Source organism: Physcomitrium patens, chromosome 23, assembly GCF_059467195.1.
Source record: "Physcomitrium patens ecotype Gransden chromosome 23, ASM5946719v1, whole genome shotgun sequence".
Taxonomy (NCBI): Eukaryota; Viridiplantae; Streptophyta; class Bryopsida; order Funariales; family Funariaceae; genus Physcomitrium; species Physcomitrium patens.
Genome location: NC_143432.1, coordinates 6,562,997 through 6,582,154, shown reverse-complemented (window position 1 = coordinate 6,582,154; position 19,158 = coordinate 6,562,997). Strand labels below are relative to the sequence as shown.

At 40.3% G+C, this 19,158-nt stretch overlaps 2 protein-coding genes across 3 annotated transcripts; both read right to left on the bottom strand.

Annotated features, from left to right (window-relative positions):
• Positions 1-2,898: 2,898 nt before the first annotated feature.
• LOC112275957 (large ribosomal subunit protein uL4) lies at positions 2,899-4,836 on the bottom strand. The gene is made up of 3 exons (XM_024506789.3): positions 4,051-4,836; positions 3,453-3,811; positions 2,899-3,154 (listed from the first exon to the last, which is right to left on the bottom strand). The coding sequence occupies exons 1-3, from the start codon at positions 4,784-4,786 to the stop codon at positions 3,038-3,040; spliced, it is 1,212 nt and encodes a 403-aa protein (XP_024362557.1). The 5' UTR covers positions 4,787-4,836; the 3' UTR covers positions 2,899-3,037.
• A 1,896-nt stretch (positions 4,837-6,732) lies between these two features.
• Positions 6,733-17,558, bottom strand: LOC112275803 (regulator of nonsense transcripts 1 homolog). Of its 2 annotated transcripts, XR_016500182.1 has the most exons (26): positions 16,878-17,558; positions 15,632-15,883; positions 15,183-15,353; positions 14,881-14,931; positions 14,436-14,528; positions 14,206-14,301; positions 14,025-14,075; positions 13,676-13,794; positions 13,400-13,508; positions 13,001-13,123; positions 12,636-12,707; positions 12,459-12,530; positions 12,224-12,290; positions 11,885-12,027; positions 11,624-11,695; positions 11,373-11,501; positions 10,935-11,090; positions 10,652-10,765; positions 10,326-10,424; positions 10,128-10,205; positions 9,817-9,951; positions 9,332-9,560; positions 9,090-9,203; positions 8,560-8,832; positions 8,277-8,390; positions 6,733-8,168 (listed from the first exon to the last, which is right to left on the bottom strand). XR_016500182.1 is itself a non-coding variant. In XM_024506454.3 (25 exons), the coding sequence occupies exons 1-25, from the start codon at positions 17,433-17,435 to the stop codon at positions 8,079-8,081; spliced, it is 3,837 nt and encodes a 1,278-aa protein (XP_024362222.1). In that variant the 5' UTR covers positions 17,436-17,557; the 3' UTR covers positions 6,733-8,078. The 2 variants fall into 2 exon arrangements, 1 of the variants encoding a protein (XP_024362222.1); XM_024506454.3 differs by having other exon boundaries at positions 8,560-9,203; positions 16,878-17,557.
• Positions 17,559-19,158: the final 1,600 nt, after the last annotated feature.

The following is a 19,158-nucleotide window of genomic DNA, read 5'->3' as shown; positions in this document are numbered from 1 at the left end:
GTTGTAAACCTTCTGCAGCAAGAAAAATGGTTCCAGGAGGCAAAGTTCTGGGTTCTGGTTATGAAATACTCCCACAAGGGACGTCGTGGAATTATAGTTTTAAAGCTTTCACATAATGATTTGAGTGAGGATAAGAGGCTAAATGATATTAGCAAGTTTCAACTATTCATTCCTGTAAGTTGTATTTTACAGCTCGAAACACAAGATTTTCTGAAAGGTCCATGCATGAAACGAAACTTTTTACGAGACCAGCAACTTGCTGCATCGTCCAGTAATAGCGGTCGCTAATTTTGCCAAAAATATGTAGTTCGACCCCGCCCTATGTCGTTTTCCCAATTCAAGGGAAAACGACGATTTAACCTTTATTCCCAATAATATAAAGTCAACCTTGTTTCAACCCGAATAGAATTTACTGCTTAAATTTACCATGTTGAGGATTTGCATGAATAGAAACATCACCTGTGAAGATGACCCACTCAGACCCATCCATCCACGTTGACTTTACTTCCTGCTCCCCGTAAACTATGCAACCAGACATTATATAACCTCAAGATGGAACACATTTGAGAAAGAAGATTAGTATAGGATTCTGAGTAGATAGAGAGCAACTTTTTTCCGTCACCTACGGAAAAGAAACTGTTGAATTACACGAGAACTTATTGGGCGATGATAACCTTGAACAGGCTGTGCAGTTTTTCGCAAACTTTGTTTGTTTTTCTGCGTTGGGTGAAGAAAGGAGAGGCTATTTCTTAGCATTGACTACTGCGTTAACTGGTTGTGAGGTGTACCGTTTACAGGTCACTCTATCTGCACATCAAATTGTTCAGTCATTATTGTGCTTTGTAGGCTCTCAATCATAGCTTTACCATCTCCCATTACTGTGCTACTGTGTTCAAAGCTAGACGTCATGGCTCTTTCATAATTGAATATCAACCGGTAGTTTCTAACGTCTCTCACAAGTGAGTGCCAGGCCGTTAACTCCAAATTCGTTTCACATCTCAAAGTCCAGCCGGGCCCAGGAATCCAATTAATATGACCCTATCACATCTTGGACTATCCAAGAGAGTTGAACTATCATTCCTGAAACTGGCCGTAGTAGGCTCTTATTAACTGATGGTAACACGGAACGTAGAGGAAATGCAAATGACGTCTAATCAGAGGGCACAAAGCTTTCAGAATGACTCAGGATTGAAGGTTAAGATCCAGGGCTTCGTGTAGTTGATCTGAAGAAAGGATTCTCACCAAGTAATGTGAGAAACAATTGTAGACTATGTCAAAAGGTTCAACTCCAGAGTGACGGCATTCACAATGTTCACTAGCATAGCATCCACGGAAACGGGACCGTTGCAACCACCGCGATCAGCGCTCCCATAATTTTGCTAGTCGAAATGCTCGCGTCTAGGGGAGATAACACACTCCAACCAGATACATCACACAAATAAATAGAAACTAACACCGTGACTCTGTCAAAGACCTAATATCTACAACAATAACCTCTAATAATTCACCATCCATTCGCGTACCTCAACGCTCGATATCAATATTAGCATTTTCCTTGCGGGAAAAATAAAAAGAAAATAAGCTGGTGCAAAATCATGTTAAGCAGATTTCTAACTAGCGTGTACAAAGCCAATAGGATTATTACTCACGCCTGATAATCAGTCTACCATGAGCACAAAAGGAAAATATCGACTACGCACTACCGACAACTATCTCATGCAATCTGTCATGGGAAGGGCTAGGACAGCAAGAGAGGTGAGGAGAGTAATAAAGTTCTTGCTGAAGATACTTGAGAGTTTGCTTCATAAATGGCGGTAGGCCAATTTCAGAACAAATCAACATGAATCTATGGGCTGATCGAGTTACTTACAGTTATTGCCAACGACTTTGTGTACCTTCTCTATCCTTCTCAGACAGCCATTGATTGGGGTTTAAGAGAAGCAAAGTCATGAGGTTATGGGTATCTTTCAGGTGTATTGAAAAGACATGGATGCTCAGCGGAATCGGAAAGCATTTGAAACACCCTGAAAACAATTAGCTAAGACATCCCGAGTTTTCTTCATCACTGTCCACGAGCCCACGTTTCGAACCAGGCTTCCCTAGTGATCAGGTTGACCAAAGATAACCTGCAAGGTATGTGTTTAAACTGTGGCATCGATCGCGGGGAAGCTTGGAGAAATCTGCATACATGGGAGGACATCGTAGTCTGCAATATGTCACATGACTTTCTAGCAGGGCAATGACCCACAATGCAGAGGTTAGGTGACACATCAACAGAAATTGGCCTCCCTGAAATCTTTCGAAAAATTCATAAGAGTTTGCCGTATGACCAGAATCGCCCTACGAATATTGAAGCTGAAATTCAAAATCTTACACAAGTCAAGCGGCAACATGAGGTAGTTATAGATCCTCGAATAACTTGAACGAGACAGGAAAATGTATTCCAGAGATAAACCAGAACTTTCTAGTTCCGCCCCAGTTCTAATCTTCCACGTATATTGGATAGACTGCCGAATATCCATGAAGTGCCTGACAAAGACAGCGTAAACAAAAGTGACATAGTAGCCAGGTAGGCTTGAGCAGATGGATGCCACAGTGACACCGAAACATATCGAATGAAATCATAGTTTGCTATGGTTCATTAATATCAGTTTAGTCCATAACACCAAAGATGCAATAAAAACTCCACCAAAAATATCCCTTAAAAGTTTGTCTCGCTCCTCAAAACCATGTCTCTGTCATCTGCATTCGGGATATGAGGGAACTCGCAGGTATATTAAACATGCAAAGTAGAAACTGCTTGTACTCGTGAAAGAGTTACACCTACATACGTGTGAATATTAGTTCAGAACACTAGCAGAACGCTGAATAACTGATCAAGCACAGATAATGAACAGATTGACAAGCCGGATTAATCTCATTAAAAGGACACGCTTACAGTTTATAATCGAGTGAGCCTCTACTCGAGCAAGAGAAACCGAGAAAGATTCCATCGAATAAGTCCAGTACACGCGAAAAGCAACTATCAATAATCTATTTACTGAGAAACGCCCAACCACTTGGTAAAGTTCTCGAACTCCGTGTATTCTGAGTCTGAAACCATGGTCTTGTACCATGAAGCCCCCTGCTTCTTGATCAACTCCTTCTCCTCGGGCTGCACAAAGAATACATCACTTTAGATGCAAGCGGCAGCTGGACATATACTAGACACAGAAATACTTCCAATAATGAATAATTAAAAACTATTTTGCAAACGATTGACTAATGCCAAAAGTCTGCCCGTACGTGATCCTAGAAATGTAATGTGTACAACTTCAATTACGATAGTAATTCTACGTACTTCGTACGATGGAAAACGAAATTAGGGCAAATCTGTCCATGTTCACTTCGGAGAACATGTACAAAATATCAGGATTTTGAAAAACAAACTATGAGCAAAAAGTAAAGGGTACCTTGAGCTGACTCCTCTTGCTCTGCAACTTCTCGACCTTCGCCTTCGCCTGTCTCTCCTGAGACAAAAGCTCCATCCTCCTGGCAGTCTTGGCATAAGGGTTGAGCTTCAGAAGAGCTCCCAAATTCTTCAAAGGATTTTTCTTCAGTGCACGCCTCTTGGTGTCGACCTTGGTAGGACGGACGACACTCTGGACCTCGTCAGAATTGATGATCCTACCCAAGTCAGGGTTACCCATGATGTTCCTGGGGAGGATGTAGTCTTTCTTGAGGAGGGACTTCTTCTCTTGGGTGCCAAAGATATCGTCCAATTTCTCAAAAGCCGACTTGGTCCAGACAATGAATCGTCCAAGGTGACCACCTGTGAGTGCATAACCAATATTCGATTACTTTATGATATATTACAAGCCAGAGCTTGAGAACCGTGTAGATTCGGGATATTGAGCACTACATACAAAGGGAGCAGAATCAACACAAAAGACAACTGACTCAAATGGTTAATCATGGCATTGCGTTCGGATATCATAGTAACACATCATATCTTGTGCACATTCATTTAGAATCCTTCGAGGACTTAAGAGATCTAATCTAGCGTCTCACCTGGAGCGAGCTGGAGAAGGTTCAAACGATTAACAGAAACCACCTCAACACCAGGAATGTTCCTGAAGGCCTTCACAAGCTTGGCACCCTCAGTACCATATACAACAAGAGGCCCACGACGAGAGACGTATCTCCTGTTCCTCATCTTACCCTTGCCAGCCCTAATTGCGTGGCTGGCCTTCACCTTCTCAACATCAGTGTAGGCACCGAGAGTCTTCAACAACTTCACAGCCGCGGAAGTTTTCTCGATAGCCTCAGCGCCGTCGCTCAAGACCAACGGCACCTCAGGAACCTGCTCAATCTTGTGACCCCTAGCAAGAACCAAAGAGGGGACCGCGGACGCAGCCAATGCGGACGCAATTGCGTACCTCTTCTGGTTTAGGTTAACCTTCCTGTGCCAGCGGCGCCAAATTTGCGTGGGCGCAAACATGCGACCACCACGGCACATGTTTCCGAACGCACCCTGTCCAGCACGGTGCGTACCGCCTCCTGGAACCCTGGGGATACGGGACACAGCGCGACCAGTGCCCCATGATTCCGCAGATGTTTGATGCCCTGCTTTCGAGCTCACGGCGTACGCCTGCCGCTTGTTCTTCGCCAAAGCAGTGTGCACGGTGGCGACAACGTCCGGGCGAATTGGTGCCAGAAAAACAGCAGGCAGTGTAGTCTGGGCGCTCTTTTCAGCCCCGTCGACGCTTTGAACAGTCACCAGAGGGCGAGCTGCAGCAGTTGCCATCGCTGATCGTTTCGAGGCTCCGAGCTACACTTGCACGAATCGATCGATGCACTAGGAAAAGACCGATTTCGACGCCCTGCTGCCCTCTTGCCCTCTCCGCGAGCCTCCTATGCCCGATTAGGGCTTCCTTCTGTCGCCGATCTGGGCCGTCCGTTGCTGACCTCCTCGTTCCCCGATTGGGAACTCCCCCTCCGCGTTCTATTCCACGTCTTCTTGATTGGTTCACTTGTTCCCTTGTTCCTTCGTGCTTGAGAGCTTGGAGACCACGGCGAGATGGTTTACCTGAATTTTGGAGAACCCTAATTCTTCATGGATTGAGAAGTGTCCTTTCACACCTTCTCTTCTTGTGCCATGAATCTTAAACGTACACCTTGGATGTCTATGTATTTTATTTTAGCTTATATATATATATATATATATACATATATATTCTTAAATACTTCGAATGAAAGTAAGAAAGTTTCAAAACCTATGGAAATTTTGTTTGATTTTTTTGTTAATATTTCAAGTTGCAAAAGAGGTTCCATATTTAAATCCATTAACATGTTTTGTATCTTTTAAATATAATAAATAAAACTATACCTTATTTTTGTCAAGAAGACATTATATATATATATATATATATATATATAATTTTTTAAAATATATAAATATACATATATAGGGCATTGCTAATGTTACCATGGTTTTTGTTACTACTACCACAATCCACCACCCACTTGACATGTTTCTTTGATTTTTTTTAATTCTAATTAAAACATTACAATATTTGTAATATATGTATTAAATCATGATGACATGGTTGTGGTAGTAGTAGAAGTTTTTTTGACTAAAATCTGATTGAAGTTTGCATAAAGTTGTAGTGTAAATAACAAAAACTAAGGTGGCATTAGTAGTATTCTTTCTCTCTCTCCCTCTAGAAATATATACACAAATTAAAAATCAAAATTTAAATATTTTATTTTATGTTAAAGAATATTAGTTTTATCACACATGTCATATAATGCATTTGTGTATAAGAATATTTTTTTTAGAAGTTTTGGACCATTAACAACCTTTTAGTATCAATTTAATTAATTTAATACAAATAATATTTTTTAAATCAATAATCTTGCATTAAAAAATTATAAGTCACATTGGTCTTAAAATAATACATATTATTTTTCTTTGAGGAATAAATATTTAAAATAAGATTCAATTTTTTTATAATTTAAAGATGATAATAATTATATTTTATTACTTAAATATTTTTTTTTGGATTTATTTATTTATTTTCATATATGCATATTTAAATGGTCTTTATAAATATTTGACTTCAATAAATGTATATATATTTATATCAAGTTAATGTAATTATCAAATTAATTCAAAAATTTGAATTAATGCTGATTAAAGTTAAAACACAAGAACCACTTACTTCTTGTTTTTGTTTTAATTTTTTGGTTTTCCTTTTTCTTTGGTTTCATCTTGTCCATATCAACGTCATTTGTCTAAGGGACCTAAGATGAAAATTTGAAGATCTAAGATCTTATTAACAAGACAGTGTGTAAAGATAAAATATGAAGAAATATTTTATAATTTTGTAAGATATTATTAATCTAAGATATGTCTTTTTGGCTAGTATCAAATTATTTTTATTGAAAAATGTCAAATCTTTGTATGAGTTGTTAGGACTTTTGTATAAAATACATTCCTTCCAAGTATTAGTGGGCAGCCAAGTGACAAACAGTGGGACTGAATCTATACCTGCCTGCATTCACTGCACAATTCGCTACTTACTGGATACCAAAGAAGTGCTTGAGTATAACGTCACAACAGTCAGAAACCTTATAAAACGCACTATCATTGACATAAGACTCGACCAATAACTGACCAACGCGCCCAGAACAAGTCTTACTGCATTAAGACGAATTAAAAGGCAGCCAAAGCTGAGAATGAACACAAAATAGTCCTCAACGAGGCAAATCCAAAGGCAAAGAAAGCCGAGTGGTGAGATTCTGGAAATAATAAAGCTGCAAACATGTGTCCCTGTGTTGAAAAAACGTGCAAGTCACTGTTGCAAATGTAGACAAGGGATCACTAAGACGCTCCAGACTACTATATCTGGATCTACAATTATACCACATTCACGAGGAACAAGCACCTGATGTATCTCTAAATGTGAAAATAATATGTAGGGACTCCTACAAAAACCAAAATAAGAGAAAAACAAATTATTACGCCACTAGGCCAAATTCAATTATACTTCAGAGCACTCCGTCAAAAGTTTTTCTGGGCAATATACTAGCAGGAACCTCTATGAGTCACATTGCCGTCCCACGAAGCAAGCTCTACCCACGTCAACAACTGCTGCCCTGGGAGCACTACTCTTATTCACAAGAGGCATGCACACTATTCGAACTCCAACCTGATCGGCTCCTCCAGCACCAAGCTCTTACAGGACATTTGTCGGGTTAATCGTTCTGTCTAAAAGATCCTTTTTTCAGATTGTAGGCATTTCGCAATTTAGGACATTACACTCGTCACACAGGAGCACAGTGCACCCATCATGCACGACATAAAATCGCCAATTTCCTGAAATCTTTTAGACACCAACCATGCTCCCACAAATCTCCGGTTGTCAAGTCTCGATGTCCCCGCATTTATCATGAGAGCTCCATAGAATACGATATATGCACACGCTTCCGTGAACTTTGGTGATTCCAAACATGGCAGTTTAGGTGAATGCTCATCCCCTAGGATATCAGTCCAGTTATCCCAGGAAGAAATTTAAGCCTTGCATCCAAATGATGTTGTCGGGAGCAGGGAGAACATTTTAGGTTGAAACTCATAGCGACAAGGCCAGAACATGGACTGCCTTTCCAAGAGCATCCCAATTCATTCCCTTTCCATCATGCGTCATCCAGACTGCTTTCCCTTCTCGTACGCCTTGCTTAGATGTATTGAATTTAGAAACTCCTTGTTCCAACAGCACTGAACTGGGTCCTCAGACTCACTCAGGTCCACCTCTTCGAATCCATCAATAGGTGTAGCTCTCTTGTTCTTCATATGCCTTTCATCTTCAGAGAATTCCAGTCAGTCAAACAGTGGTAAAGTGCGTTGACCTGTTAACAACTTTTGTTCTCTTTCCTGCACGTGTTTATGTAAATCTATGACTGATGATAAAAGCATACATCCAAGCCAGAGAGAGCCAGGGTAAGGCTAGAAGCTGGGCTCATAATAGCTTCTCTATATCCTTAATTTTGAGGGTGCTGGAGTCCATAGGAGACACGCAAACCACTGCTCCATAATGCTAGCCATTGAAGCGGCGCTGAGCAGCCTGCTGCTGTTGGGGATTATGAGGTTGGGAATACTGCGTGAAAGACTGTGTATACATTCCACCCTGCAATACACAATTCCATAATTTAAAATCTTGAGTATCAATAATTGCAAGCTCATGACGTCAACAGAAGCCTCATGTTCCATAGAGAAGGCTACACATTACACATACCTGAGATTGGATACTCCCAAGTTCATAGTGATTCTGGGTAGATGGAAGGTCCTGCGTACGGTCATTGAAACCTCCTTGAGTAAATAATCCATCAGTTGCGTGACTTAAAAAGTCCTGTGAATACAACCCATTCATAAATGTCAGATAAAAAACTTGATTGCATTACTACAGCAAATCTATTAGCCCGTTCAACTTTCACATGCCAGTTCCAACAAAGCATAAAAAGCTTGATCAAGGGATCAGCTGCAGAAGCAACATTAATGTTAAATTTTCTGATACATACCTGTGAAATAAAATCGTTTCCAATCGACTGATGTGAGTATCCAGGTTGTGAATTTTGAGTGTTGAAATCTCCACCGTATCCACCTTGATTTGCTTGTGAGCAGTAATCCATCCCAAAACCCCCTTGTGTCGCAAACTCCTGGCCGGAGTACCCAACATGTGATCCTTGTGACTTGAAATCCTCTCCAAAGAAATCCTGAGACATGCCTCCAAGACCGAACCCATCCCGCAAGTTCTGACTCAGGGTTTGTGTTTGCATCTGGGTCATTATCCCCTGTTGCATCATTGGACCACCAAGGGAGGCCTGAGTAGCAGGATTGTCAAGACCACCAAATCCAAAGGCATCCGCAAGAGCACCCTGTTGCTGTGAGGATTGATGATGTGACAAATGACCACCAATAGGACCGCTGGTGCTACCTCTACCTGCCCCAAAGCCACGATTGCCTGCTTGTGGGACCTGAGATACTGTTCCGATTGGACCATGCATGCCACCCCTGGAGGGAATTGCATAAGGCTGAGTAAGAGGTGTACTTGGGAATCCTGTAAGTGGAACACCCCGAGATGGTGGAAGGCCGGCATGAGAAGGTGGTAGTCCCTTCTGAGCTCCACCATTGCTCAATGAACCAAATGGCGCGTATCCACCTCCTGCATGATTCAGCCAAAAAAATAAGAAAACCATAAATAATTCAAAATTCGTGTGATTTCAACAAGTTTACAACCTCCTGTTAAACTAATTTGTGACAGTAACTTCCGCAAATGACATCAGCTATTACCATTTCGCCCATCAACCGGCCGAGCTCGACCATGTCGACGGTCGTTGACAGGAGCTCCAGTTGCAGCAACTGCAGTAGCTGCCGGAACAAAACCCTCTCCGGGACCCAAGGCAGGAGCACCTCCTCCAGGGTAGACACGACGGTCATTATAAACCTTCTTAGGCTTCTGGAACTGAACCATGCTTTGCTTCAGATTGTTTAACGAACCTTCCACCAGCACTTCATGGTCCTAAAATGACCAAGACAGAAATATTAGATCAGGATGGCACCTCAGTACTACTACAATAGTTTCCTGGAAGAACTGTTCACCAAAATCCAGTGGTTGAGTTCTTCAGATTAATATCTTTGCATATTTGCGGGAATGAAAAGTGCTACTATCAAAGACGCAGTTTCAGTTCACTGGCTTGCACTAACTTGACTATGAATCATCAAATTATTTATTGAAATTCAAAATGAACCTGAACAAGAAAAGCCAAGATCTTTACCTTGTAATGAGTCAACAGAGTGTTCCATAAAGGCTGTTTGCTAAGGACCTTCGGGTTGCCCAAAATTACGACTCCAAAGCGAGCTCGTGTAAGGGCAACATTCAACCTCCGTGGATCATTGAGAAACCCAATCCCCTGAAACAATATTCAACCTTTTACTTAAACTTATAATAACAACTTCTGATGTGAGGACAAGAGGGTCTTTTGTATCCGAAAGTTAAGAATTAGCCAAGATACACAAAGCACTGCGGTCAACTTCACTACCGAGCATAAAACTTACTATATCACAACTTATTGATTACTGAGCATACCTGATGTTCATTACTCCTGACGCAAGACAAAATGATGAAGTCTTTCTCTCGACCCTGGAAGGAGTCCACACTTGCGACCTGAAAACCACGGACACATCATTATTTACGTAGTCATGAAATCTGATGCCACGAGAAAATTTAAACCCCAGAAGACATCACGAAGGTTTGTCGGGATAGTACACTCTGCAAGCATTATACCTCTATTTCCTTGTATAGCTGTTGACGCAAAGAGCCATTCCTAGCCATGTTGTTAACAATGTATGCACGCTGCCCTTCATAAGGAGTGATCACACCAATCTATTCAATTGTCAAACAAAACCCAACATCCATTAAAATTTTACCAGTCAAGCATGAGGTATCGCATACGAAGCAGTTTCTGCTATTAAAAAGTTTCATCCTGAATAACAAAACAATACATTTCTCTGGAAAATGGTAAAAGAAACTCAACTCTAAAACTATCATGAACTGTCATTCAAAGCAACTCAATAGTTGATAGAAACAATAGGTCGTAGAGTGAGACATACCTGAGATGGGACTACCCCGCTCTTTAAGAAAGTAGTTACAATCTTTTCCACGTTTCCAGCTTCTCCTCTGTTCAAGTATGAAGTACCACTTGCACTAATCTCTTCTTGCCCCATCTGGATAGCAACAGCAACACATATAAGTTAACACGCCGATATTATTGCAATTAACAACGAAGAACAGGCATAACACAGCTTCAAGTATCGAAGGGAACCAACAGGATACTAAGCATCTAACGGAGCCGAATGCAAGTACGAATGAAAAACATGTTTTCTGCCTGTTTACCTGGACATAAAAGAACATAGGTCTGTTAGGAACAGGCCAGGGGAAATCAATCTGAGACAGCATTCTGTCACTAGTAGTGACTCCATTCTGAAGTGTCCCTTCATAGAAACTGTTGGATGGAAACTCGGATAAACTCGGGTGCATCCGATATTGAACCTAAAAAGGTAGAACCAGCAATCAGATCAAAGATGGTCAAATTGCTAATAAATCAAATGCTTGAAATGTTTCTCTCTTTCACTAGAACCCTTCCACTAGAACTCGTTACCGACATACCCAACCTAACAGTAAATAAAAGTTCAGATGTGATAATAATTGTGCGACTTGAATGTGAGCTAAAAGAAGAAGGCATTCAGATGAATAATAAAAATAAAAAATCGATCTTAAGCAGTAACATTTAAAGCATACGAATAAACCAATAACAATAAAAGTAGCAATCACCTGCAATCGAATAGGCTTCACTCCAAGTAGAACAAGTCGCTCAAATAGAGATTGAGCAAGCCCTGCGCGAGCAGCTTTTTTGCACATAATGACAGGTCCTAGCTGACAGTGATCCCCAACCAGGACCAACTGCAAAAACCCACACATGATTGACAAGTAACCTTTGTCAATTCTACAAGTCCACACTAAAAATACCTCAAAAACATCATGCAAAATTGAGAATACAAAAAGAAGCTGCAGGATAAACTTACTTGCTTAGCTCCAAGTACCAGCGGAATCAAGCATTCTGGCTCTGTGGCTTGTGTCGATTCATCTACTAGGACCTGCATGAAAGGCACAGAGAGCTCTGTATGAATTCAAAAACAACCTTAATTGCACTAAATAAATAAATAAAAAAAACTTCCACTAGGTCAGCAACTTTGAAACATAGAAGGGTATTTGCTTAACATTCTATCCGACCAATAAATTGATACTAAATAAACGAATAAATAAAAGTTCTAATATATGCACACCTGACGGAAACGAAAGTTTGCAAGCCGGGGATCACCCGCTCCAACACAGGTGCAACAGATCACATCAGCACTTTGAGATATCTCTCTTTCAGTAGCTCTCTTCAAAGATTTGTACTTCTTCTCATCAGCACTAGACAATTCACCTACGAGACAAAACAACATAGTCAACAACATATTCGAGATCAAGTTAAATTATCAAACGCCACAAAAGCTCATGTCTCCAAAATACTGGGGCCAAAATCCCAAAGATACATCATGTAAGCAAAACCTCAGTCCATCAGATATCATGCATTTTCTAGAAGATGAATCGACGCAGGAAATAGGGCCAGTTGTGCTCACCAAGTTCATCCTTCAGAAGCTGCAATTTGTGCAGCTCACTTTTGTCCGTAGTGTCCAAATGTCGAACCTGTGTAATCATCCAAACATATGAAAATTTAATTTATTTAAAACTACAAAATTGAAGAATCCTCAACGAGCTTGAAAACTCATCAAGTAACAGACATTGCATACTAAGCAGGACTCAAGTGAACATCTAATATATTAAATACCAAACAGATATAGCTTTGTATATCACCTGATAATGAAGTGTTAAGTGTTCCACAGGAGAGCTGACGGCCTCTCTTGACTTTGCACACAGTCTTACGACCTGGAAAAAAATGGTCACATAAGTTCACAAATATTCACAACGGACCACTGTACCATTTTTTTCGAATTAACTTGTAGATATTAAATAGCGGAATACAACTATTACCTTAAGACCTGTTGCACTGATTTTTTCTGCAAGTTGGTCCACGGCAACGTTACTGGGAGCACACACCAGAACCTGCAAGGCATGAAGAACAGAGTTAATATCTACTACCTCTATCAACTAATCCAAAAAGATTAAAAATATATTGAAGTAAAATAAAAGGAGAAGAAGAAGAAGAAGAAGAAGAAGAAGAAGAAGAAGAAGAAGAAGAAGGAAAAGAGCGGTCCAAAGAAAACCTAGACATTTGGGTCCTTAGTTACTCTCGTTGAGATCTCGCACTTCAGTTATTTACCACGATAAAGGGCCGCATACACTACTTGAATGCGTCTGATCATGAAAACCAAACATTTAAAATTTAAAAGCATTACCTGGCCTTGACCCTGTTTCGCTAAGTGATACACAATGGCTGCCGATGTTACTGTTTTTCCAGTGCCTGGTGGACCCTGAATCAAACTGACAGGCTTCTGTAACACGCTCTTTACAGCATATACCTGCAAAGCAACATAAGCATCCAATCTGTAATGAGAACCAAGCTAACACACCCCATCCACACTTGATGTGGAACTCCTGTAACCTAACTCATTGAGTCCAAGGTGTTGAAGGCGATTGTGATGGTGAGTTCATTGGACAAAGACTAGGCCTAAGTCATGATCCAAAGCCTCTAAGAAATATAATAAATACACAACTCGCTCAATTATGATTGATACGAATCCAGAACTTTGGGTGCAACTACCCTAAGCCGTCTGATTAAGGTAATCCAGTCAAACCTGTGAGGCATTAAGTTCCGGTAGTCCAGGAGCTCCAAACCGTCTTGGCAGTGTATTCCGAACAGTTTGCATTTCAACCTCATGTCCCAGCAGACGATGATAGATATATCTGCAGACCAAATCGCGTTTAAATAAGTTGACCTAAGACATAAAGTGCGCGTTACTAATCAAAACAATGTGTACTACACACAACAGGTGGAGGAAGTAATAGAAACTATAATGAGTTAATAATATAACAAATCCAAACAATTTCATCAGAGCCTTTCTGATACTTACCCACTAACACTTGTTTCATCAACAGCAAATGTCTTCATCGCCACTTGCATCCGATCAAAACTTGTACTTTTCCAGACAAAATCAACACTGAAGTTGTGATTCACATCAATAGGTACGCCCTGCAATACTCAAATTTAACAGGATGTGACCATCTACTCAGTGAGCGATCAAAGATTCATCAGTCGACTGAAGGGCAGGACAAACAGCCACATAGGAAGCCAATACAAGGACAATTCATGCTGTACACATGAAAGTCTAATACTACACTAGAAATGACAAATGACCAAATCGACATAAATAGACACGGTAAAAACACACTTCATGACCAATATAACCCAATGTCACAAACCTGGCTAGCGCGCAACTCAAGAGCCACCTCCTCTTGCGCCGTGAGTTTTATCTGCATGAAAAGCATCATCAGTAATACTGTTCAATAACATCGAAATCAGAGAATGCATTGCACAGACAACTTGCAGTGCAATACAAAAGCCTAAAAACCCAACTCCGCAAATTCCAACAGCGTAACATACCACATGCCCCACAGACTGCCATCCTGAATGCGTTCCATCACCCGGATAACGCAGACGCAATTCATCTCCAGGAACCAACCGTAATTCATTATCCTCCTGCATATATTACCACAATCAACACCGATTGAGTTCATTGGAAGAATAATCAACATGAGCCCAATCAGTTCAAAAACCAACAAAATGGGTAAAGACCGAACCAGGTCAAAGTCTAATTAAATAGAAATAACAACCTTGGGGAAGACGAAATACGCAACCCTCTTCTTGTTGAGACCCACATCCCACCGCACGGTTATGTTGTCTTTGCTTTGAGACTCTTTCATCATCTGCAAACCGTACATGAAAACTTTCATCAAAACAAAGAATTGGACTATTCTAAATTCTCTACCATCCAATGAGCTAGACGTAAGGGTCTCAAAGCCAAACATGATTAATCTTGATGTGATCTACATAGGTATTCAGAGAGGACCGATGAGAGAAATGTTATAATTAACGACTTCCAAAATCACCGTGATCTTTCTAAGTTGGTATTATGATGGCCAATGAAATACCAGAAACAAGAAGCAACACACAACCTACAAGTATTACTGATTTCTAGGAACACGATCCAAAGTCATCACGTTGACTTGTAAACATCACACACAAAGCAATGTGTATTTTTTAAAGGAGTAGGGATACCTTATCATAATCGGCCTCCAGTTTCACCAACGGGCCAAAAACGTTTTGATACTGACAAGATAAATAAATAAATAAATAAATAAAAGGTGATTGATTGTTAATGTTGATAGCGTATACCGTTACTGAGAAAAAGATGACTGCATATTTATGCACGTTAATATCAGAGACATTTCCACGTAAATTCAACTAAAAAAACAGCAGCCACAATTCCTAAACCTATCTATAATAGATAGAAGTGACTAAATCAATTGCAGTATACTTGCAAAGGCAATCAAAGAAGACAAAACGAACCGTCCACGAACCTGATAAGCATCTTCGTATTTGAGTGCCACAGGCTGTGGTTCATCATCCACACCAGGCTTCTCAAGATCCTCTAAAGTGGCGTCAGGATTTGTCTTCCAAAGCTCCTCCACCTTATTTATTTGCTGAGCGCTTATTTGGCGTGCCCTCAGCTGTTCTTGTTCTGACGGAACCTGCCGCCGTATAAGTAATTAAAAAACATTTTCTGGAGAGGAAACCGGAGAAATATAATGATAATACTAATACATTTAACCGGAAAGTGAGGAAATCTAAGAGTATATACAAGTTAAATCATAGAAATATCCACAAAATGCTTATCACCATCCCATTTCCAATGAAATACATGCCCTAACATCTAGGTATAATGGAGAAAAAGAAGAAAAGGAAAAGGGAAAAAAGGAAAATTCAAGCATAGATAATATCCATTTTCGTAGAGGCCCAAGAATCATACCTTAACTAACCAATCCAGGAAACAACGGTCATCGATCAAAGGTAACCATTGAGTGAGGTCCCAGTTCATATCCTTCAAGCCATTCACGCTTAAACAGGGCTCACGACAAAGAAGTACTACAACGCTTTCAGATTTCGCAGGGATGAACCCCAACAAAAACACATTGCGGCACCCACAATTGTAGCATTCCAAGGTCGTTTCTCCCAACGGACCATCCTTGTGCAAGCAGACTTCTTTGTGTTTGGCTCGAACCTGAAAAGTACGAGTCAGTTTCCTACCAGATCAATTTTAGAATCCACTTACTGCGGTACTTAGAGAAAATATGCTGATATGTAGCGCAATATTTTCAAGCGTTCGAATAAGTGCGACGAAGACCACGATGTAGCGATAACAGGGTCATCGATACCACATCGAGAATTTTCAAGGTGTATAATCTAGAAAATATCATGAACAACATAATAATAAACTCTGAAGATTAAATAACTGTAAAAATTTACAATTAACTCATATATTGTCGTACCAAATAAAAGAACATCCATAATCGGGCTTTCTAAGGTAGAATTACATCCCATGCATAGTTTACTCTTGGTTTCACGAAAAATCATCCTCCCTAAAATAAGATGCATAATCCCTAACAACCATTTAATCTCCAGAGGTTGACGGGTACATCTGAGAACACCACTTCCATGCCTTCTCCCTTTTCCATAAAATGGACCAATTTCAAACCCTAAAGTATTGAGCTTCGAAGACACGGGCAATAAAGTGATCAACTGCACGTAATGCAATAATGAATTTATGCATAACGTACAAAACATCCTCTCTTTGCACATTGCGGAAAAATGCGCACTAATTTCAACTCCAAATGAAAACAACGTTCAATAGACCTGGCCATAAACCTTTGAGACTTTACACAAACAAAGAAAGCTCCAGCCTCAGATCAGAATCACAAGTTCGTATTCAAAATGTAACCTAGAAAACCCAAAGAACCTAAAATTCGTCAGTGCACCCGCCATCTAAGAACCTGAATCGGAAAAGAGAAGAGAATAGAGAGGGAAATAATAATTTTTTAAAAAAAAATTAAAAGGAAGGAAAAAAACATAGACCTAAGCGGATAAAAATCAAATTAAAATATTCTATTAATGATAAAAGACCAAGTAATAACTCATTGTTGGAGAAGCTAAACCCTAACCCGATACACGACCACCTGCCACATAAATGGACAGTTCAAAAGGCCCAGAAACGTTACCAGATGATTAACAATATGCGACCCGGAAGTATTGCCCCGGGAATTACAAAACCATTTTCGGCACGTAGGCACGTTGCAGCGCATGATACAAGCCGGGTTGTGTATGCCACAATACTTGCACGCATGCTCCGGCAGGTGCCGCTTCGAATAGTCGAGGCTGTCCTCATCCCCAGCGTCTTCGAAATTCAGCTCACCGATCCCTGACGTCAAACTCGCTACACCAGGAGCATGCCCGCCATCACTCTTCCCGTCCACAACACCGTCGCCTCCTCCCAATCCACTCAACCCGGTCAAATCCCGACCATCCCCAACACTAATTGGACTCCCGACGCCTCCCACCAAATCCTCCCCCGCCGGCTCCGTCCATACCCCGACACCCCCTACCACGCTCCCGCGCGGCGGTCCCTGGCTACTCAACGACTCCGCTGTAAACCCAGGATACTCGTAGTCGTCCCCCTGCGTGTTCAATTCCAGAAACGTATACGCATCAGCTTGCTGCTGTTGCTGCAGCGCCGCCTCGAAAAGCGAGGATGGCTGCTGCTGCTGCTGGCCGGCCATGGTGACAGAGACGCGCTAGGGTTTGGCGCTCATGAGAGCTGGCTGCAGAGCCTGACTGCTGCTCCTGCTGCACAACAAGCGAGATAGTGCACGCAACAACCCAACCCTTTCCTCAGACTAGCCTCCGACCCCGACACCAGACCACCCCCACCCCACAAGCCCGTCTGGGACCCAGACCTGAGGAAGCGAACGAAATAGAAGAAGACGAAGAAGAAGCAGGTTGACGGATTGTCGCCCTCCCCGCCCCCCTCTTTTGTTGCTTCCCCTCCTGAGTCCGATTCACACTACCACCTGGATAGATGGATAGATGGATGGATATGTCGATTGATGAACAAATGAATAATTGGTGCCGGATGAATATATATGCGCCTGGATTTGACGGGCTCAGTCGTGCTTGGCTGACAAGTTTTTTCACCGCTGCCCGGGAACGACATCACGTTCGCACCCAGTGGATGAAATGCTTGCTTCCTCCTTCCAGCCCTTGCATCATCCAACTTCGGTTGTGGACGGTATTTTTTCAAGGTCCACCATCTTGCAGATTTGTTAATATTGATGGAAAATTGTGCTGACTCTTGATTATGTACTTAAACATATTTTATCTTGCGGAAATGTAATTCGATTTGACTCTTTCAAAGTATCATGTAGTATCAGAGTTAGAGTTATGTTTTTTCAGAACATTTCAACTTTCAACTCATTTCAACATTTCAGACACACAAGACCTCGGAAATTTTGATGGAACATAGTTTAATTTCTAAAAAAATAAATTTACTTTTTTCTTTTTTCTTTTTTAACGTAGAGAAACTTTGGTACGTAGTTCATGGTGATGAGCCTAATCCAACAACAACATGCAGCCACTAAATTTATTATAGGCATTCCAATAGCCCTCTTGTTAATAGTTTTAAAAAAAAAATTTGATAGAAAAGAGTGTAATATGATAAATTTTGCAATAGTTAACAATATTTTGGACCTTATTATGGCATTACATATTGAGAGTTGTACATCAACAAAATTCATATGGCATGAATCGACCAAAAATTTTGTATCCAAAGATGGTGTCATCAAAATGCACTTCAAGAAAATTACACTCATTGAAAATAAAATCCAATGAAACCATTGTAAATCATATTTATAAATTCTAATCATTAATTTAACAATTAATTGCAGTTGATATTCAATTTTTAGATGAATATATTGTCTATGCCTTTATTCTAAGCGTATCTTTTCAATATCATATGTTTATAATTTTTCTACAAAAACAACCGAATTTTAGTCTTAAGTCATTAATTTCTCACTTCATACATAGATTTATTTATTTTTTTATTTTTATAAATGAGATGAATATTCAAAATAAAATAGTATATTTTTAATCAATGTCATATACTCACAAAAGAAGAGATCTATCTGGATTTGAACACTCCAAATTCAGATTGTTGATAATCTTTTGTGGTCTTGTTGTTTGATAATATGATTATATAGTGAAGAATAAAACTATGGATGTTATTATAGAAGAGCCTAATAGAAAGATGTAGTAGAAAAATAAGGATAAATGATAGAAAGATAGTAAAAATTACTTCAAATTACCTAAAATTAATATCCAAAGAGGACAAAATATCAATTTAGGTCGAAATCAGACCTCAAGGCACAAAACCACATCCATATAGTGACTGCAGGATTCATTTGTAGATCAAAGAATGGAATTTGAGGGAAAACTTGAAGAAAGATT